Genomic DNA, 21,167 nt, shown 5'->3' with positions numbered 1-21,167 from the left:
TACTTTCTGTTTGTGATTAACCTCTAATTAATCATTTCTTTAAATTCAAATGTAATTTTCAAAGAACTTTGCTTTATATCTTTAAGATTTCATAGAACTGTGTATGCCATTACCACCATGACAAAAAAAAATCATGTGAAGTTTTTACCTTCTTACAAATAATAAAAATCAGTAATATTATCAATGTTTTAAAAAATAATATTTGAAAGGCCACTGAACCATAGCATTTAAAAATAAACAAAATAATGCTGGAAGTGGTGGCTCACACCTATAAGCCCAGCACTTTGGGAGACCAAGGTGGGAGGAACCCCTGAGGTTAGGAGTTCAAGAGCAGCTTGGGCAACATAGTGAGACTTTATCTCTACAATAAATAAATAAATAAATGAATGAATAAACAATTAGCCATGCGTGGTGGTGCATGTCTATAGTCCTAGCTATTTCAGAGGCTGAGGCAGGAGGATTGCTTGAGCCCAGGAGCTGGAGGTTACAGCAAGCTGTGATCACACCACTGCACTCCAGCTTGGGCAACAGAACCAGATCTCATCTCTAAAAAAATAAATAAGAGTCTAAGGGTTATATTTTTTCAAATGAATATTTTGGAAACAATGGTTAATTATTTTGAAAATAGATCAGGCTTTAAAAAACAGATCCTTTAATAATGATTGTATCAAGAAATTTTGTAGTACTTATAAAATGTAAGTTTCTTAAAAATAAAATAGTAAAACCATTATAGATGTGGCATAGCTTATATTTTATATTATAAAATATAATATATTTTATATTCCTGGCGCTAGTAATGGTCACAAATCTTTAAGAAAATCCAGGAGAATAAAGGAAAAGAAAACTACCATCTGGATTTTCTTAAAGATTTGTGACCATTACTAGCGCCAGGAAAATGCAAAAAGTACAAAAGTACCTTGAAATAATTGCTGCATGTTATATGCTATCAAGCAACATACTGGAAAACAATGACTTGAAGCAGGGAAAATCTATTTCATTAATTTAAGTAAAAACATTTTTAAAAATCACTGTAAAATAAGATACAAAGGCTCTAAAAATTATTCATAATTTATAACATACTGGTATACTCATTAAGACACATTATTAATGCTTTAAATTTTATAAGTAATGGGAACATTTCCTTTAAGTATACTAAATTAGTCATAGACAAGCAGGCAAAAATGACAACAGAGAATTTTATACACATTTGTTAAGAATGTATATATACTTTTTATATTCTACATATAAAACATTTTTCATATTTAATATTCAAATATTTTCTGATAGTACACAAAAATACTTTTTCACAATTGAACTCCTTTCAATATTAAAGATAGCTCAGTACTTTTTGTATTTAAAGATGGGGGCATAGGCTGTCTTGATAGATGAGTACATTTTTGTCTAATTTTCCCCATATAATTATTATGCCTTTTAGACATACTAAGTTTAGTTGTACCCCAATTGGCAATAAGATTTAAATCCTCTGGAAGTAAAGTATTTGATCTCTTGTCATCCTCTCTTATTTTCATACCAAGAGTCTTCTTTGGATTGTGGTTAATATGTTTATAGGCTTTGGTCGTCTTCTGGCTTTGACCAGTGTGATATTTTTCACTGATACATGGGCTTTCCATTCCAGTGTGACATATAATATTCTTCTGATCAATAGAAGGAAGAAATGTTTGAGATGATATTTTCCGAAATGATTCAGTGGGTAAATCTTGAAAATACCTTGGGAAATGTTGGCTAATTTTATATTCGTAGATTAATTTTCTTGAATTTGAATCATCTAATTTGATAGAGCACAGATCATCTGTTGTTATATTCTGATGGGTATCTGTTGGACTTTGAGGTGTATTCATTTTATCAGAATTATGTTGAGATATGCTAGGTAAAATTCCAGGTCTATTTTGTTTTAAGATTAATCCAGTACCAGGAATAAAAAGTTCCGATTCTTCCTGCTTTGATGGATGAATGATGTCTATGTTTGAAATAGACTGTTGTGTTTGTCCATTCATTGTTGTATTTTTCCAGATTAAAGGGTTATATATAACTTGCCCATCAACAGGGCATGAATTGCACTTGTGGAATAACCAATTGTCAATACATTTCCTATGAAACTTAAAAATAAAGATTATAAATTAATCAGAGCTATAATTATCTTGTTCATAATGTATATTATTATATAAATTTCCCCCAGTTTCATAATTGTGTGATTATTAAAGCTAGCAAAAATGGAAGGTAATTATAATTTGTCAAGTTTTATAAAAATATTTTGAAGAAGTCTACTTACAAATATAAGTGATTGATTTATGGACTGATCTCCATTTTAACATTAAAATGCAAAGCCTTTCATGGTTATCACTCTTGTAATTTTGTAACTCACTACTTATTCAAGCTATTAATTTCATTGCTGTCTAATTATTTCTGAGTAAAAAATATTAAAAACTAAAAGTTATAACCAACTAGAGTTGAAAATGGATCTGATGACAGTAAGATATAAAATAATAAAATTAATATAAAATTAATAAAACATTCAGCCATTTTAAGTAAGGGAGACTCTAAAGCTATAAATGTTTATTTATTGAAACAATTTTATTTCAGAAAAAACTTGGTTATAGATCAAGAATTATTAGACTGATTCTAGTGAGTTCATATGACATAATAAACTAATAAATAGTATATCAATTTAGGGATTTTTGTTTCATCTAAAGAATCATAAAAATACATAGCAAAATGTTAGTATTTTATAAGCTTTTTCTCCCCACAGATAACTAAAGTATGTAAAGGAATCTAACTTAAAGTGCTATTTTATCTTTTGTAGGTAGTATATGCAGAAATGAGTCCTAATCAATAGGAATACATATTCAGGGGGCAGAAACTGCCTTCTCAATAGTCTCTGCAGCAATTCTTTTACATATATTGTACAATTTGAACATCTCTGAATGTAGTACAACTAAAAAGTAAAAAGAAAGACTTAAACTATCACTTCATTTGTGAAAACTGATCTTACAGGGAAAGTCAAACTAAAATGATGTAACTGTTACCTTGTGAGCACATGGCAGCAATCTTGCATGTTGACCGAGACAAAATGCCTTCAAACAGAGTCGACACTGGTAGCCTGGAGCAAGCATCTTGCTATTCTTTGTAATCAGTAGGAGAGGCAGTAACTTTACAATGTGTTTGGGTGTGTATACCTGGCTGAATGAGAATAAGCAGAGAGACATGAATGTTCATATGTTACCAGGTTGTAATAAATAGCATAGTAAATAAACTTTATATAAATCACGTAACAGTTTTTCTTGAAGCAAAGATAATAAATCTCATACATTATAAAGTTAAAAAATCTATTATATTGATCTTGGATAAGGTGGATCCAACCTCATAAAGAACAAAGTTTTAGTCATAGCAAACAAAAATATAAACTTGAAATTTTTGATCTGCACGTTAATGTCAATAAAACCAGAACAAAATTTTGATGCGAACCATATATATACTCAACTTATTTCAGTCTAAACCAACACTGAGGCATGTATTTAGAAAAACACCACCCAATTTACTCATCTGGTAGGAAGTGAAGCATAGAGTAAGTCACATTAAATATCCCAGGCTGCTATGGTAAATTGGCAGATCATAATCTAAGAGGAAATTCGTTTTCCCTGGGGCATATGCTTACCACTTCAATACTGTCAGACTATACAAATGTAACTCTAAAAGTACCAACCCCATTTTTGTACCAAAAGCACTGACTAACATAACTAAGATGATAGAATGTGAATTAACTGCTATTTGATGCCATTAGCAACTGGTAAAACAGATAAAACAAATATTTAAAAACAAAAGCTTGATTAAAAGGTCAGATGTATTCCTATAATACAAAAGTCATTTAGAAGAAAGTACAAATATATTTTTCAGATAAGTTCATACTCCTTTTTATTTTCCAGATATATCTCCATCATACTACCAAAATTGCTTTTACCAAGGTCGTCTAATCTAAATTGAAAATGTGTATCTTTAGGATTCATTTAAGGTTGTTATCCACTCTTTTTTTTTTTTAATCTTGAAACTCTCTTCTTTTATTTATTCCATTTTCTTTGCCTAGAATTTCCTTCTTCCCCCAATGTCCTCCTTTCTAACTCCCTGCTCCCCAATATCTCCTAAGTCCAACCCTTAGTTATGCATCCTATCATTCCAATAGGATGAAGTGTAATACCTGGCCAGGGAAAATGGAGTTGCAGAGCCTTTGTATAGGCTCATTTTATGCCCGTAAGTGCTCTCATCTGCAAGGTGAGCAGAGTACCCGACGCATGGGCTAACTATCAAATGGGGTTTGGATAAAAACTTACATATATGTGTGTATGTATATATGTGTGTGGGGGGTGTGGATGTGGGTATATTATATGTACACATATGTATTTAGTGAGAACAAGCATACTTTTTGTTTGGTTAATTCATTGAAACTATTTTTTTAAATTTCAACTTTATCTCATTTCCTTTTAAAAATAGCTTTTTTTGTACATATTTTATAAAGTTCATATTCTGTTAATAATACACAGTATGTTTAATTTTGCTTAATTGAAAAGGAGTACGGCAAGAGGCCTGGAGGCCTGTCCACTAGTAAGCAGCCTAATCAATGTTCTGAAATATGACCAACCTGCTCAGCACTCTTTCTCGATGGGAGTGGGGAGTAGGGGTAGAGAGAGAGAGGGAAAATGAAGCAGAAAAGACTTCCTGCCCCAGAGATAATTATTTCAAAGCAAATTTCAGGTCCCCCTGTATCTTGTCTTTATATAACTTATGATGATTATTTGATTACTGAGGAAACTACTATATCCCTTATTACCTAGGATAATCTCTGGTAAAATTAATGGTAATAACAGATAACATTATTTGACTCATTTCATATTCATAAAATTCCTATGAGGTTGATTTTACAGTTATCCCCATTTTAACGGTGGTGAAAAAGTGGCAGATGTGGCAGAGAGAAATGAAATAACTAGCTCGAAAGTCACATAGACAACATGTGGTTGAACTAGGATTGGATTCAGGCAGTCAGACCCTAGAGCCTTGCTTTTCATTTGCATGCTGTCATGTCACCTAGTATATAGGAGGTGCTCCTTAAGTATTTATTAAATAAAAGGATAAATAAAACTTATTCAAACTGAAAAATTACTCAAAGATCCCAAGTCATACAAGAAATATAAATTCTACTGAGAATCTCACCCTTGCTTTTCTTGAAAATGTGGCATCTTTTCTTCCATCTCATTTTTAATATGTATATATTTTACAACTTCATCTGATCTTTTTTCTAGTAATCTCCATCTTTGGTTTCTCTTCTGTCATATGTAAAAGGTAGATGTATAAATAACTTTGAAAATCATGGAAATTTTTATTTTATGGATTAAAATTAGTAGGCTGCATAACAAAAAATAATATGAATGCTCATCGTTTTAAACATGTATTATTTTTTACTACATTTAAGTATTTATAAATTATTAGTCTCATATACTGCTGCATACTTACTATAATGGCATTACTACTTTCTAAAGTAAAAACAATGAATGATAACTATGGATTTTTTATTTTATTTTGTATAGTAAGAAGAAGATAGCATTATTATTCAGCATCAGGAGATACTTTTTAAGTGTACATTTCAAATGATCTCAATGAAATTCCATGTTTCATTATTGTTGATTTTAAGAGGAAACCATAAATGTTTTAATATGTTACATTATGTTACAATAAGCTGATTTGTAATGTTGAGAGCTTTTTAAAAACTGATTTTCAAGTTTAATGACTACAATTCCTGTTCTTAAGATTTATTTATAATGTCATCAGATGTTTGTTACTGTGTTGGATTTTATAAATCATCCATATAAGAACTGGTTGTTTTGTATATCCCTATGATAAAGAGTTCTCTTAAAATATGGTTTTTACTAGGTTTTCAATAACTAATCAGTTCTATTTCAGAGTGTTATCTATTCTTATTCTTAGATTTACTTAGCTTTACAACAGGACAAATACAAACACCATATTAGATTCAAGATGGATACTGTACCTCACGAAATGTAAATGTATGAGAAAGATGGCAGCCGCTATCAAAACATTGCTGGCATAAATGATATTCTATACATTCAGTACACCTAAAATGCAAAACACCAAAACATGAAAGAGAAAAATCCAATTATTGTAATGGTTTTGGGTGATAAATTCTGACCAAAATTACCTGGCAACTATCCAAACATGACAGGCCTCATCTCAAGTCACATTGTGTATTAGTTTCCTATTGCTGCTGTAAAAACTACCATACCAAACAATAAACAACAAAAACTTATTATCTTATAGTTCTGTAGGCTAGAAGTTTGCCATGGGTCTCAATGGGCCCAAACCAAGGGATTGGCAGGGCTCTGTTACTTTTTGGAAGCTCTAGGGGAGAATCTATTTCCTTGCCCTTTCCAACTTTGAGAGGCTGGCAGCATTTCTTAACTTATGACCCTTTCCTTCATCTTTAAAGCAAGGAATGTAGCATCTCTCTGACTTTCTTCCACAGCCACACAGCCACATTTCCCCCTGACTCTCTTGCTCCCCTCCTCCACTTTTAAGAACCCTTGTGATTACATTGGACTTATTCAGGCAATCCAAGATAACTTCCATATTTCAAGGTCAGCTGATTAGAAACCTTAATGTCATCTACAACCTTAATTCCCTTATGACATGCAACCCTACACACAGGTTGTGGACCTAAGGATGTGGACATATTTGGCAGGCCATTATTTTGCCCACCACATGTCCCTTCCATAATGCCTTCCCAGACTAACTTAGCTTGTATTTATCGCTTTCTCTAAATTCCTATAGGATCTACATACAGCCTATTAGATATTCTGTCATTTGATTATTCAGTGTTGCTTTCCAATTGTTTCATGAGTGCTAGAGTTACACTTAGTGGCATACTTCTTAAAAGCAGAAATTATATTCTCTCTCTTTCCCCACAGAATGGAAAAAGGTAAATATATAAAAGGTCTGAATAAAAACTATTGATAAATTAAGAAAAACACTTTCCACACAAGCACAATCTCAAGCTTACATCTTCTAGACAAATTTTGTCACAAGCAGAGAATTTTCATTTACTTGCAGCATAATTTATTAAACAATATTCTTACCTATAGACAAACTTATTTTCCTATTCAAGTTATCAAAGATTTAGAAGATTATTTCCATGAGAAATTTTAGAAACTATGTCCTTCAGACATCTTAGAAGAAGCAATTGCTAATTTATTCATTATTACTATTTATACACACAAAGAAGATTCTTAATAATTAACATCAATGGGTCAGAGCAATGGTGTAATTTATTCAATACATCAAAGTATGGTGGGCTAGAAAAAGTTAAGCATCTCAATATTTTAACATATACCTAATATTTTTGGAATTAAAATTCCTCTTAAAAGATGAAGTAGCTAATTTATGAAACGCTAATGAAAAGGAACTGAAGCTGGACATGGTGGCTCATGCCCGTAATCCCAGTGACTCGGGAGGCTGAGGTGGGAGGATCCCTTGAACCTAGGAGTTTGAGGCTGCAGTGAGCTGTGATCGTACCATTGCACTCCAGCCTGGGTGACAGAGCAAGAGAGCCTGTCTCTAAAAAAAAAAAAAAAAGGAACTAAGCAGCTTCCTACTTTATCTTGTGTCCTATTCAATCTATTCCTAAACTATCGGAAATATTTTTTCAGGCTGATGACTACAATGTCAGTACTTGAGGGACTAGAGGGAAAATGGAGTCACAAATGTTGAAAATGCATTCTTTAATTTGTAAAAGAGGATGGAGATAGAGATGAATAATTTGTTAGTCAGATCCATAGAAGAGAAGTTATGAGAAGAGATGATATTCTCAAAGGACAATGTTGAGCAGAGAGCAGGGAGCAGAACAGTAGAGAATGCATTTATTTAGGGGTAGTTGGAAGAATAATCCACCAAGACAGAAAGAGCAGTCAGAAAACTCAAAGTGACAGAGGAGTGTGCTGTCATCAACAGAATACTTAAAAGCTAGATTTGACCATCTTTAAGATAATCCACTGAAGCCATACATTAACCATTTGAGGAATACATGACTGTAAGGACTGAGAATTTTACACTGTGGCCCTTGTATGTCCTTATCTCTCATAACTGTTCCTCCTAGCCCCAACTTTAACATGAGACTTTAGCCCCTTACTGTTCCTATCCATTCCTCTTGAGAAAATTTAAATTGCCCAACTGATGGCTGCTAATACCAAAGATCAAGTCCTTCCTTTTCCTAGGACCTTCTTTAACCAACATTCCTGAAACTAGCTGAATCCCTCCTGCTAAACATGTATAAAAATCCTGCCCTTCTTCCTCAAGTTAGAATGCTCCTTTGGATCCTTCTCAGGCCACCCATTTTTAAATAAAGACTTTTGCTAATAATTAATTTTCTTCTGTGTAACACATACAGAAAACGACTACATTAAAAGGAGAAAGTTATAATTAGCCATTGGGGGTGATAAAAAAGTTTTATGGTTTTATGAGAGAGTTTTAAAAATACATATACATATGTTGGGTTCATCATAATGTAATTCCAGGAAGATTGAAAAGTAAACTGATGCATGCCAGAGAAAATTTTAACAAAGATTGAAGCAAGATATTTTCTTTTTAATGTATCATTAAATTAAAATTTTAACTAAGAAAACACAATTTCCCAAGTATAGCAATTAATTAATGTTTTGTAGAAATTGTGGTAAAGTTTGGAGGTTACTTAGAAAAGTAGTGAAAATTGTTGGCTCTAATAATTATCTTGTTTCTGTTGTCATTGTTAAGGTATTAGATATGAAAGAAAACAAAACCCACACTCATTGCAATTTGGAGTAGGAGGACCTTGATTAAATATTCATTTAATCTAGTCAATATTACTCTGGCTCAATCTTAGGAGCTTTTGGCAATGACCTCATTGGTGATTCAAAGAAAGTTACAGGCGGTGAGAGATCAAGCAGGGCTCTAAGCTTGGAAATTCATCTAGGCCAAAGCACAAAGCCTGTGTCCAGAGGTTCTAGGATGGGTGTTACTTCAGACTCAACCTAGACCAAGTGCAAAGCCAATCTCCTTGCACAAGTGAAGAAAATACAATGATGGCAATTCTTAGATGCTAGACTGCTATAGATCACCAGTCTGGAGGTCTTATTACAGCATCCATCACGTAAGTTGAATATAGTATATGGAGGAAAAGGCAGGCTAAAGAATAGGTATTCTAATGCTCCAAGTTTCCTAATGTAAAAAAAGATGCTTTTAATTTTACTGATAACACTTACTTATAACATTTCCCTGCAACTGGAAATTGTTTACAGTTATTACAGGGAATTCCAAGGTGTTTGTCCAGTCGTTCTTTCTCAGCTGCAGTCACAAGTTTGCTTGAGTTTTTGAATTCTTCCAAAATAAGTTTTAATGGTGCAAACTCTTTCCTGCACAGAGGACATTTCAACATGGAAGTGTTTGATGTCATATTCTGATAATCAGCTAAGATCTTCATGCATTTTATATGGAAACTATTGCCACAGCCAAACCTATCAGAAATAAAATTCAAGTTTACCATTTGTATACAGCAAAGTTTTATAGACATACATTGTATATATTATATTTATATAAATAAAATTTTCTGTGCTACCATCTTTATTCTCTCCAAAATAGACCCTAAATTGATTTTCCAGATACAGCTTAATTACACACACACTCTATCCAATCTATCATCTTTAACACATGAGAATTCCAAACATTAATTTTCCCCAATTCCAATGAAATGGTGAAAGATTTTGCATCATTAAAATAGTTTTCATTTGTAAAGAGAATAAATATAATCTTAACACAAAATAAAATTATAATGATAATTATTCATTGTTCTTTAAATTAAATAAAATGCTTCACTGAGAGTAGGGTATCACCTTATTTTTCTAGATATCACATAATACATGGTAATACCTAAGAAATATCTGCTAAGACAAATAATATTTTGGGAAGTAGTTAATTTTACAATATGCAATATAAACAGACATATGAAAAACTACAGTGTGGATAAAAATTTTGTCAAATAATCAAGAGAAAGAAAGAATAAAAAATTTTGATAGCAAATGGTTGCCTAAATTTTCTAAGTTTAATTTTGTGGTGCTGTGAAGAATAATATGAATATGAGACTGTCAATAAACATTGTGCATAAATGAAATTTTGAATTATTTAGGTTTAAAAATGGAATTTTGAAAAACCAAAAATAATTCTTATAATTTCAAAGAAAAATAATCTTTACTTTCAGAAAACTCTTTGTAACTATAATACAATAAGCCATGGCATTTATTCATTTGTATAAAATAAAAACATGAAAATTATCCTACATTCATTACTTAAAGTGGGGGGAGGAATAATTGTAGAGTTCTGTTTATTTTTATTTTTTTGAGACAGGATCTTGCTCTGTTGCCCTGGCTAGAGTACAATGGTATGATCATAGCTCACTGCAACCTCAAACTTCTGGGCTCAAGGGATCCTCCTGCCTTAGCCTCCTGTATAGCTGGTACTACAGGTGTGCACCACCACGCCCAGCTAATTTTTCTATTTTTAGTAGAGACAGGGTCTTGCTCTTGCTCAGACCAGTCCCCAATTCCTGACCTCAAGCAATCCTCCCCCCTCGGCCTCCCAGAGTGCTAGGATTACAGGCGTGAGCTACCATACCCGCTGGAGTTCTGTTTTAATCTTCACTGTTAAAATGTAGCTCAGAAATGTTTAGAGTAAGAACAGGACTTCTCACAACATATATGTCAGGAAATAAAAGAATGCTAATTAAATATAAATTGGCTATAGGTAAAGCTTTCTTTTTTTTCTATCAATATGTCTCACAATGTAATCAATTACAAACATGTTAAATTAGAACTTTTCATAAGTTTTTAGAATCCAAAGGAAAAAGACATCACCTGCAAAATGTGACAGGAAGCTTGTTCTTTAAAAGCACCTCTTGACAAATAGAGCAGATATCCTCTGAACCAATTTCCTTCTGTTCAATGTACCCATCTTCTTCAATATATGCATTTTCGTAATTGGTTCCTGGTTGGGGAGTTTGAACTCGATGTATCCCCCGCAGCAAGTCATTTATTTCTCCTTCTACGAGACCCAACTGGAAAGCAGCTAGTGAAAAATCCCAAAGTATTAAAATTTGGTGGCAAAATCGGAGATACAGAGATGCAATAACTTATGCTGAAAGTTAGAATTTTCTTTCAAAAATCAGAGAGACGGTTTTGGTTGAATTATTACACTGACACTGACCACTTCTTTGTATTCCTTTCAGGGACAAAAAGAGTCATTTTTAAAAAGAATGAAAATTATCTTTTTTTTTCTTGTTACTGAAAAGAGTGCAAACAATGCATTGTAAGGGTTTTGGATATGATAGTGTTCATCCTTAGATTGTGGTAATAATCATGCCTTACATTTTGATTTGTTCATTTGTCCATGAACAAATGTTTTATCAATATATGATACAAGAGTATTAATAGAAATACGGCACAAATGCATAAAGAGGAAACAGGGGTAATTAGTATTTGTTAGACAAACAAACAAGTGAATGGGTAATGGAAGAGCAAGACTTAATTAACTGTGCCTATTTTCCTGTTTCAGTTTTGTGTCCTTCCAAAAGAGTGTCTTATTAGCCATGTCTGTCACAAATTTGGTTAGCGTTGCTCAGGACGATCTATCAGTAACTATATTGCCTGTACCATTGGGATATGCATTCTGTGCATTCTAAATTTTCTTCATCCTGCTGTCCTTATAAGAAATTGTGTTCTAAGTGCCTATAGTTTTGATCAAGACATCCTAGATTCTTTATTCTCTGGCCCGTCCCTATGCTCCTTCCCTTTCCCTTTCCCTCTCCTTAACATGCCATAATTTAAATGCTGGCTGTTATTTGTCCCCTGAGTTCTATTCATTTTATACATTCTTTAATACATATAGATTAAAAATTACTAGCAAGATAATGAAAAGCTCCATTTTCCTGGAAAGACCCCCACTTAAATACTAAAAATCCTGAAAACGCCATAGTTATATTTAAACACAGAAACCTCTGTTCTTGTCTGAGGTGGTGTGGCAGGTGGATTGTGGGAGGGTATCATACTTTAATTAACCATTACTTTGGTTAGGGCTATTTGTCACAGAGACATAGCAACATCTGCTCTCTAAAAAAAGGAGAGGAAAAAAAAAAAAGATTGTGTGTTTGGGAAAGAAGATTCTCTGGGGCAGCAGAAATACAGAAGAATAAAATTTCATAAAAGGAGCTGGCCATAAACTGTTCTGTGTGGTATAACATGAATTTGAAAATAAAAGGGCAAAACAAACTCTTCTGAAATTAGTTTGGAAGAATTAATGTATGACATTGTACAAGAATATTCTGAAAGAAAAAAGCAAGGCAGCTAACCTTATCTGACATCACAATGCGTCATACAAACAATAAATATAATATATAAGAAGGCTCTTATATAACAAACATTATGAAACAAGGAGAAAAAGAAGGACTATTCAATACCATTTCTAAAATAACAGGGTAGCAGTACGGAGAAAATTAATTCAAAGCAAATACCGCCCTCCAACTTATACTAACACAACTACACATGGATGCTATAATGAAGAACAAAAATAATAATAAAAAAGTAGGAAAAAAACACCCCAAAGACGATCAATACTATGGAAGAAAGACAATCTTAAAGGACTGAAATAATATAAAATGGCCATATTAACAACACGAAAAATTGTATACGTATAACAAAATTTAATCAAGCTATAGAGAATAGAGAAAAGATTTATAACAGATTAGAAAAACATTTGCAAAAAGGAGTAATCCCTATAATATTTAAGAAGAGTTTGCAGTTTTATTCCAATAAATAGCCAAAGTACAATTCACATGAAGAAGTACGAATAGTAAACAAGGCAATAGAAGATGTTCAATTTCATTGGCATCAAAGAAAAGTGAGTTAAAAATAAGAATGAGGCTGGGCGCGGTGGCTCACGCCTGTAATCCTAGCACTCTGGGAGGCCGAGGTGGGCGGATCCTTTGAGCTCAGAAGTTCGAGACCAGCCTGAGCAAGAGCGAGACCCCATCTCTACTAAAAATAGAAAGAAATTATATGGACAGCTAAAAAAATATATATAGAAAAAAAAATTAGCCGGGCATGGTGGTGCATGCCTGTAGTCCCAGCTACTCGGGAGGCTGAGACAGGAGGATCGCTTGAGCTCAGGAGTTTGAGGTTGCTGTGAGCTAGGCTAACGCCATGGCACTCACTCTAGCCTGGGCAACAGAGTGAGACTCTGTCTCAAAAAAAAAAAAAAAAAAAAATAAGAATGAAACACAAACAATGAATAAAACTTACTGAATAAACAACAATAAATAAAATTTCATGCTTTGTTTTTCTTGTATTATTTCCTTTGTATTTAAAAAAGTTATTTGAAGGCATTTTAGATCTTCTATAAAGAAATATTAGATGTGCGGGAGAATTTGTAAACTATTTTCTTATTTAATTTACTAGGAATGAATATAGATTACTACAATCCTTGCATCTGGCATTTTTCCTGCTTTGCGTGACTATCTTTTTTTCTAAAATTACAGGAATATTACTAACATGGCAGAATATTTCTATATGTCTTTATTTTTGTTGGAGTCTTAAATATGCTATTAATATCTTTCTTTGTATGCTTAAGTATTAATACTATGGTTAAAATGTGCCTAAAACATGAATCTAAAAACCAAAACTTGAAGAAATTGATATATTGCTGAAATCATTGCAAATCAGCCAAAGTATTTTGAAATTCAATTTGGCAATACATATGAGAGGCAGACATTAAAATAATAACACTTCTACTCCAAAATCCAATTAATGAGACTTTAGACTAAAGAAATAATTGAAAAGAAGAAAAAGTTTCATACAAAGAATATAACAAGTAGTTAGAAATAAACTGACAATGGAATGCCTAATAATGTGAAAATGTTAAATTACCTATCATATACCATATTCAGTGGAATATTAGCTTTTGATGACTTTAATTACACAGATTACATAGCATTGAAAATATAAAAGTAACTGTGTGATAAAAGCAGAACACAGAATTCCAACAGACTATTAGGCATACATACATATAAAATCATTAAAAAAAGGTAGAAAATAGAAAGTTTATTATATCTTTGTGGTGGGAATTTAGAAAAATTTTCTTTAATGTATTTTTTATTTTATTCATAAATATTTAATTGACAAAAGGAACAGATGGCATTTACTAGTCATTGTATTTAGAAGAAACCATTAGGTGATAAATCTAGGTTTTGTTGGGAAAATATTTGTGGGAAAAAGAATGGTTAGTATTGAAAACTATATTTCTTATAATAAAATTCTCATAAAATCATCTTTGTAGGTCTTCAAAAAGAAAAGAGAAGGCCGGGCTCGGGGGCTCACGCCTGTAATCCTAGCACTCTGGGAGGCTGAGGCAGGTGGATCGCTCGAGGTCAGGAGTTCGAGACCAGCCTGAGCAAGAGCGAGATCCCATCTCTACTAAAAATAGAAAGAAATTATCTGGCCAACTAAAAATATATATAGAAAAAATTAGCTGGGCATGGTGGCACATGCCTGTAGTCCCAGCTACTTGGGAGGCTGAAGCAGTAGGATTGCTTAAGCCCAGGAGTTTGAGGTTGCTGGGAGCTAGGCTGACGCCACGGCACTCACTTTAGCCCAGGCAAAAAAGAAAGAAAAGAAAAGAAAAGAGAGTCTCAGGTTTCTTACATGCACCACTAGAATGTAGATAATTGTTTTTTGATTTCTTTTAGAAGAGAATCTATGAATGATGTTCAAAACACTCCTCCTCCATTACAAGCATTACAAGTAACCATTCCTTCCACACTTATTTACATACTTTACATAACCCTAATGAATAATTATTTATAGCTTTCTTTAAATTACTTTAATTTCATGTATGCTTGTTCTAGCTTTCATATAAATGATAAATTTCAAAGTCATTAAGACTTCTACTTTCTTTGAATATTTCTACACTGTCTAGTATTATATTACGCACAAAGGATTTTCTCAGTGTGAACTAAAACTTCTTTTTTTTTTTTTTGAGACAGAGTCTCACTCTGGTGTCCGGACCAGAGTGCCGTGGTGTCAGCCTAGCTCACAGCAACCTCAAACTCCTGGGCTCAAGCAATTCTCCTGCCTCAGCCTCCGGAGTAGCTGGGACCACAGGCATGTGCCACCATGCCCGGCTAATTTTTCTATATATATATTTTAGCTGTTCATATAATTTCTTTCTATTTTTAGTAGAGACGGGGTCTTGCTCTTGCTCAGGCTGGTCTTGAACTCCTGAGCTCAAACAACCGCCTCGGCCTCCCAGAGTGCTAGGATTACTAAAACTTCTTTTAAATATAAAAGATATGAAAAATCTTTGTTTCAGTAGGAAGTATAAATTTTCAAAATATATAGGATTAATATTAAACATTAAAAAATTCCCTACTGTAGATTAAATGAATGGTTTCAAGAAATGCAAAGAATAATACAACATAAAATATTAGATTGATCCATGTGAAATTGCTATTTTTGTAAATAAAAAACATCCAAATAATTAGCAACTTATATGATTCAATTTATAAAAAAAGCACCTAGCAGAGTTCCTGGCTAATATGCAGCATAATAAATATTTGCTGAATTAAATAGGGTAGAGCTGCACTCTCTAATATAGTAGCCATTACCCACATATAGTTATTAAGCACTTGGAATATGGCTAGTATGACTGAAAAACTGAATTTTTAATTTAAGCTAATAATCTAAAGTTATTGAAAAAGTTATAATTATCTTTGTAACAATTTGGATATTATGTGAATCTATTTTTCACCTGAAAAATTTTCTGAAGGCTACATTCAGATAAAGTATTTCCAATACAGTGCTGGAATTAAGAGGCACTGTAAGTATAACATACACACTAGATTTTGAAGACTTCCTACGAACAAAAGTAAAATAGCTCATAACTTTTATATTGGTTACATGTTGACAGGATAATATTTTGATGTATTGGGTTAAGTTAAAATATATTATTAAAATTATTTCCCCGTTTCTTTTTACTTCTTATAATATGACTACTAGAAAAGTACTTACGTAGCTCAATATTTCTCTTGGGCAGCCTTACTATAGAAGTTTGTGAAAATGATATAGAAAAACAATGTAGAGAATAACAGACTTGAGAGGAGGTCAACATTTAATTTCAGGTGGGTAAAATGGAGAAGCAGAAAAGAAAACAATATGTATGAAATCATACAACCTAGTCATCATGCATGAAGGGACGGGGAGAAAGGATTAAGGAGAGGATGACATTTTAGAAAGAACCTTTTGTTTTGTCTAGAGTGTGAATGAGGAAGTACAAAGTGCAGGCACTGGAGACAAGGATGCTACACAGAATGGTACTAAGGGCTGAGGAAGGTTGAACAAAGGGGAGAATGAGGATGTTAAAAATGAAACACTTGAGAGATAGGTAGGATATAAAATACACAGAATTTATAGGATGAGTAGATGTATGGGAGAAGAGGATGAGAGAGAAAAAAAATCCAGGAGAATCCCAAGGTTTTTAGCTTTGGAGAGGAAATAAAAAGGAAAGCCAATATGTGAGGGAGGGAATACAAGAAAGAAGCACAGATGGGGGAAATTTGGTATTTATTTATTTATTTTTTTCTTTTTTTGGAAATTTGGTATTTAAAATGCCTGTGGGATCTCCAAATTGAGCTGCCCAGAAGGCAATGGGAAATACTGGTCTATTGATAAGATGTGGGAATCACTGATAAAGAGTTAACAGAGACATTGAAAATGAGAGACAATTCTAAAAGCATATGTAGAGTGAAAGAAGAGAACAAAAGAAAAATCCCTGTGAAACACTAATATAAATTTATTATCTGGTATAACTTTTAAATGTGCCTACTGTGATTGTAAGTATAAAATATTTGGGGGGACATGAACTTGCCTAAATAATACCAATATTCTTTGAATTGAAAAAAAGTTGAAAACTGATTATCACTTTAATTCTTTATGAATATTACCAACATTTATTAATATATTTAAAAATGCAGTTCTTAGATCTAGTATAGGTCAAACAACTTCTCAACTGCAGGTATAATAACACTTTCATAATGACAGTATCTTTATTATAAAATGTACAAATTTAAATGACCAGTATTAAAATTATTTTTCTTTCTCTTTTATTTTTGAGGACTCTTGAATTATTAACTTATACAACTATATGCCTGACTCTAAACTCAATTTAAGTACTGAATTAAAAATTATTTTTTACTCTAAAAATATATATTTTTGCAAATAATTTGCCAGTAAATATTTTTGAATGAAATTATGTGCTATGCCTACTGTCTCTGGGATCTAAAAAATGACATTTGCTATTTTTCTCACAGTTAAACATAATTTAGATACAAAAACCACTGTAACCTTTTCTTAGAATACATAAAGGAAATTTTTTCTACTTAATAGCTGGCCATTGTTTCAGTCCTGATTTTAAGTGCCTTTGAGTTTGAAAATGACATATAAAATTACATTTTTTTATTAAAGAAGAAGAATGTTCCAAGTGTCTTTAAGTGTAACAAGCTGGGCTATAGATAGTTACTAGATCTTTAGGAAACCATCCAATTTTAGAATATGCTTAAATAAAACATTTTTATATTTGTTAACCTTAAATTAGTGTAAAGAAAACCTCAAAACTTACATTCATGATTCCTTGGAAGCTTGAACTTTTTCAACAAGACCCTAATATTCACAAGTAGAAAAAAAATTAAAGGATTTATTTTGACATAACCTTAAAAGACATTTTTTTTTAACTTTTAGAAAAGGAATAGAATTATAAGATTTTCATTGCTGAAAGTAATATGAATAAACTTAAAACTTACCAATTTTCTGTTACAATATTAATTAAACTTATATTTTAAATTAAGCATATGTGAAAAAAGGTATGACTAATGAAAACAAAAGACATCTGTGATAAAGAAAGTCCATGTATTTCTTATGACATACATATAGTCATTTACAGGGAGAAGATAGAGAGGGGATTTAGGTATTCATAGCTCTTCTTTTAAACTTCCCTGGAAATGGAGTAATTTTCTGGATAGAGTACCAAATGACTGTTTTCCTACATATACCACTTTAATGTATGATAGAAAAAATATTTTCAAATTTCATCAATTGCAATCGAATGTAACTTCTTTAAAAGTGAGAAATACTTATTAAATTCTTATTTAAATGTACTAAGTATAATTTAGTATATTAAACATTTGGATTATATTCCATTTAGTTTATGATTAAAATACTGTACAAAACAAGCTACATCACATAATAATCAGAACAGAATGTCCTTGCCTTGGTATAAAATAAAAACGGGAAGAACTTATTTTAAGTATAATCATAATACCAAATTGCAAGTTTTAAAAGGACCATATTTTTATCTTTATGTCAACTAGAGCAAATAATTTGTGTTAGTAGATGTTCAATAAAAATCAGAACAAAACAGCAAAACACTTAGTAAAGAAAAGCATTAGAAATAAGTTACATATTGTTTTTTTTACTTGTAAAGAAAAGCATTAGAACTATAAGATACTCTTTTCTTAATTTATTATTTTTTCCCTCAAATATCAATTATAAATTATTTATCATAATATATTAATGATTTGTTGGTATGATTATAGGTAGACAAAACAAAATGAGTTGAGTTGGGTTTAAACTAAATGGAGAGAATTTTTTTTTTTCATTTCTGGGGATTACTCTACAAATAGATTCTGACACTAGAGGAAAATTTCAGATTCTATAGACATAATCTTCAATAGAATCCTACTTCCATCTTGAAAGATTCATAGTCAAATGTTCACTGAAAAGGAAAATTTTCTGAAACTTGACCAACATAGGCTAGTACAAAAAGGGTGAATACTTTCAATTCCTATGTCAAAATAAAATGAAATACTAAAAAATTTATTGGTAAGCTATGACCATCTTAACTTTATATTTCCCCTATACCAAATTTCTTTAACTTTGCTGTACTCAAACCATGAATATGTTACACACCAAGATGTTCCTTTGTGGAAGATCTTCATTAAAAAGTGACTTACCAACATATATGCTTACAAAGTTCCCCTCCTTTCAGAAATGTGGAACAGTTACAAACATGAGGATTTCCTAGAAAAACCTTTAAAAGAAAAATGCATACTTTAAAAAAAGTCAGTTAATTTTTAGAGTAAAACTAAGTCCATATATAATTGGATTAAAAGAGATTTGAAGAAGTAATTTAATTTAGGTGATTACAAAAGGTTAAATAAAGTCTACTAGGAAATCTTAACTCTTGGTATCAGTCTCTAGGCTGATTTTTCACTTCCTAATTCTTTGCCTTGGTTAACAACTTGCATTGTTAATTAGGATGGTTTTTAAGTGACCTGTACTCAGGCAGGGGAAAACATCTACTTTTAAAATCTAAAGCAAACAAAAACCCAAAACTATAAATTTCTTACTGTAAGAAAATTCTACCCTGGTATGGAACTAAACGCCTTTTGTAAGATAGCTCATTTTGGATTTTTGTTTTTTTGTGCATTTGAATTGAATTTACCTTATTAAATTTAATTTTACATAAGAGAACAAATTTTATTCACCAAGACTATATTACCTAAAACAACTTACTAAATACAGTAAGTGTTGTAAGCAACAAAGTTAAAAAAAAGGATGTTTTAAATAAGCACAGACTGGTAAATTGTATTCAGTTCTTAAAATGCATGGCACTAAATTAAAATTTTCTTTTTTTTTCATTTCATATATATTTTATTTATATAATGTTAATATTTCAATTAATGAGTTTAAAGTTGTAAAAAAAACAATTATTTCATTAATTTTTACCACTAGAGGGCTAAATTAAAATTTTCTAAATCAATTCCTGGGAGGTAGTGCGGTGGCTGATTTTTGAGTGGTGAGAATGGGATATACAAATAGGAAATATCTGTTGTCTTTCAGCAAAATAAAAAAAAATTTTTATTCATTAAGACCTTTCCAAGATACTGCCATTTAAACCATCCTATTAAAGGGTCTCATAATAGCTTCAGCGTCAATAAAGAGTAAAGGGGAAACCAATTTTAATTAGTCAGCAAGTATTTACAGTGTGTAAGTAGATTGTATTAATAGTATTTTAATTTCGTTTGATTTACAGGGCTAGTGACCGCTAACAACAGATACAAGAACGCACATAATGCAAACCAAGTATTATTTTTTTTTCACTTTTTAAAAAATTTTAATAAACTTTTATTTTTTAGAACAGTTTTAGGTTCACAGCAAAACTGAGCAGACAGTACAGAGTATTTCATATACTCCCTGTCCCTATACATGCACATCTTCCTCTACTCAAACCAAATATTACTATCAAGCCTCTAACATTTTCAAGCCTAAAGATCAACAGCCATCCTCTTGTAAGAGTTGGATGTAATTTGAGGTCCTAAGCTCCCAAAAGAAACTTTTCTAATAAATACTATTTCCTTCTGCAATTTGCACGTCTTTAGCGTCTGGAACACTCACGGGGAAACGCCTTTGGGGTGGCGCAGCAAGTATCTGCAGGGACTGTCAGGGTGGATAAACATCCTGGGTGGGCTTGGGGGGACCCTACGGGTAGGCCGGGCCAGGGGCGGAGGCGAACGGGGGCGGGGGGGGAGGAAGCAGTAGTTACTCGGCAATCCCTGCTTTCCGGCTCCTCCTCCCTCAGCAGGAAGCCGGTAGGGCCCATCTCTCGCAGGAGGTAGATACTGCTGCTCAGCGCCTGGTCTTGTTGCCAGCTGACGCTCTCGCTCAAGTGTCTTCGCCTTTCAGAGGCCTTATAGCCTCGGCGAAGCATCCTAGCTGGGTGCGGGCAGAGGTGGCGGGTCAGCTAGCCGTTCCTAGGCGCCTGCCAGTCTCCATGACAACGGCGTGCGGCTGGTTGCCTTGGTGACGGTGTTTGGGGCCCCGCGGTGTCCCGGCATGCCTTGCGCCGAGCTACAGCGGGCCACAAAGGCGTAGGAGGGTGAGGATTCCGCAGCATGCAGCAGCATGCAACAGCCTGCACACCCTTCTGAAGTGATGCTCCCGACGGGGGAGTGTTTCTGGTAG

At 32.7% G+C, this 21,167-nt stretch overlaps 1 protein-coding gene across 1 annotated transcript; it reads right to left on the bottom strand.

The window, feature by feature from the left end:
- Positions 1-856: 856 nt before the first annotated feature.
- Positions 857-20,948, bottom strand: ZSWIM2 (zinc finger SWIM-type containing 2). The gene is made up of 9 exons (XM_069469873.1): positions 20,749-20,948; positions 19,157-19,233; positions 17,767-17,807; positions 10,959-11,169; positions 9,315-9,566; positions 6,056-6,140; positions 5,221-5,333; positions 3,045-3,198; positions 857-2,117 (listed from the first exon to the last, which is right to left on the bottom strand). The coding sequence occupies exons 1-9, from the start codon at positions 20,911-20,913 to the stop codon at positions 1,305-1,307; spliced, it is 1,911 nt and encodes a 636-aa protein (XP_069325974.1). The 5' UTR covers positions 20,914-20,948; the 3' UTR covers positions 857-1,304.
- Between the last annotated feature and the right edge of the window lie 219 nt (positions 20,949-21,167).

This window comes from Eulemur rufifrons, chromosome 1 (assembly GCF_041146395.1).
Source record: "Eulemur rufifrons isolate Redbay chromosome 1, OSU_ERuf_1, whole genome shotgun sequence".
Classification (NCBI taxonomy): domain Eukaryota; kingdom Metazoa; phylum Chordata; class Mammalia; order Primates; family Lemuridae; genus Eulemur; species Eulemur rufifrons.
Note: the sequence above shows the minus strand (reverse complement) of the source record. Positions and strands in the feature narration are given on the sequence as shown.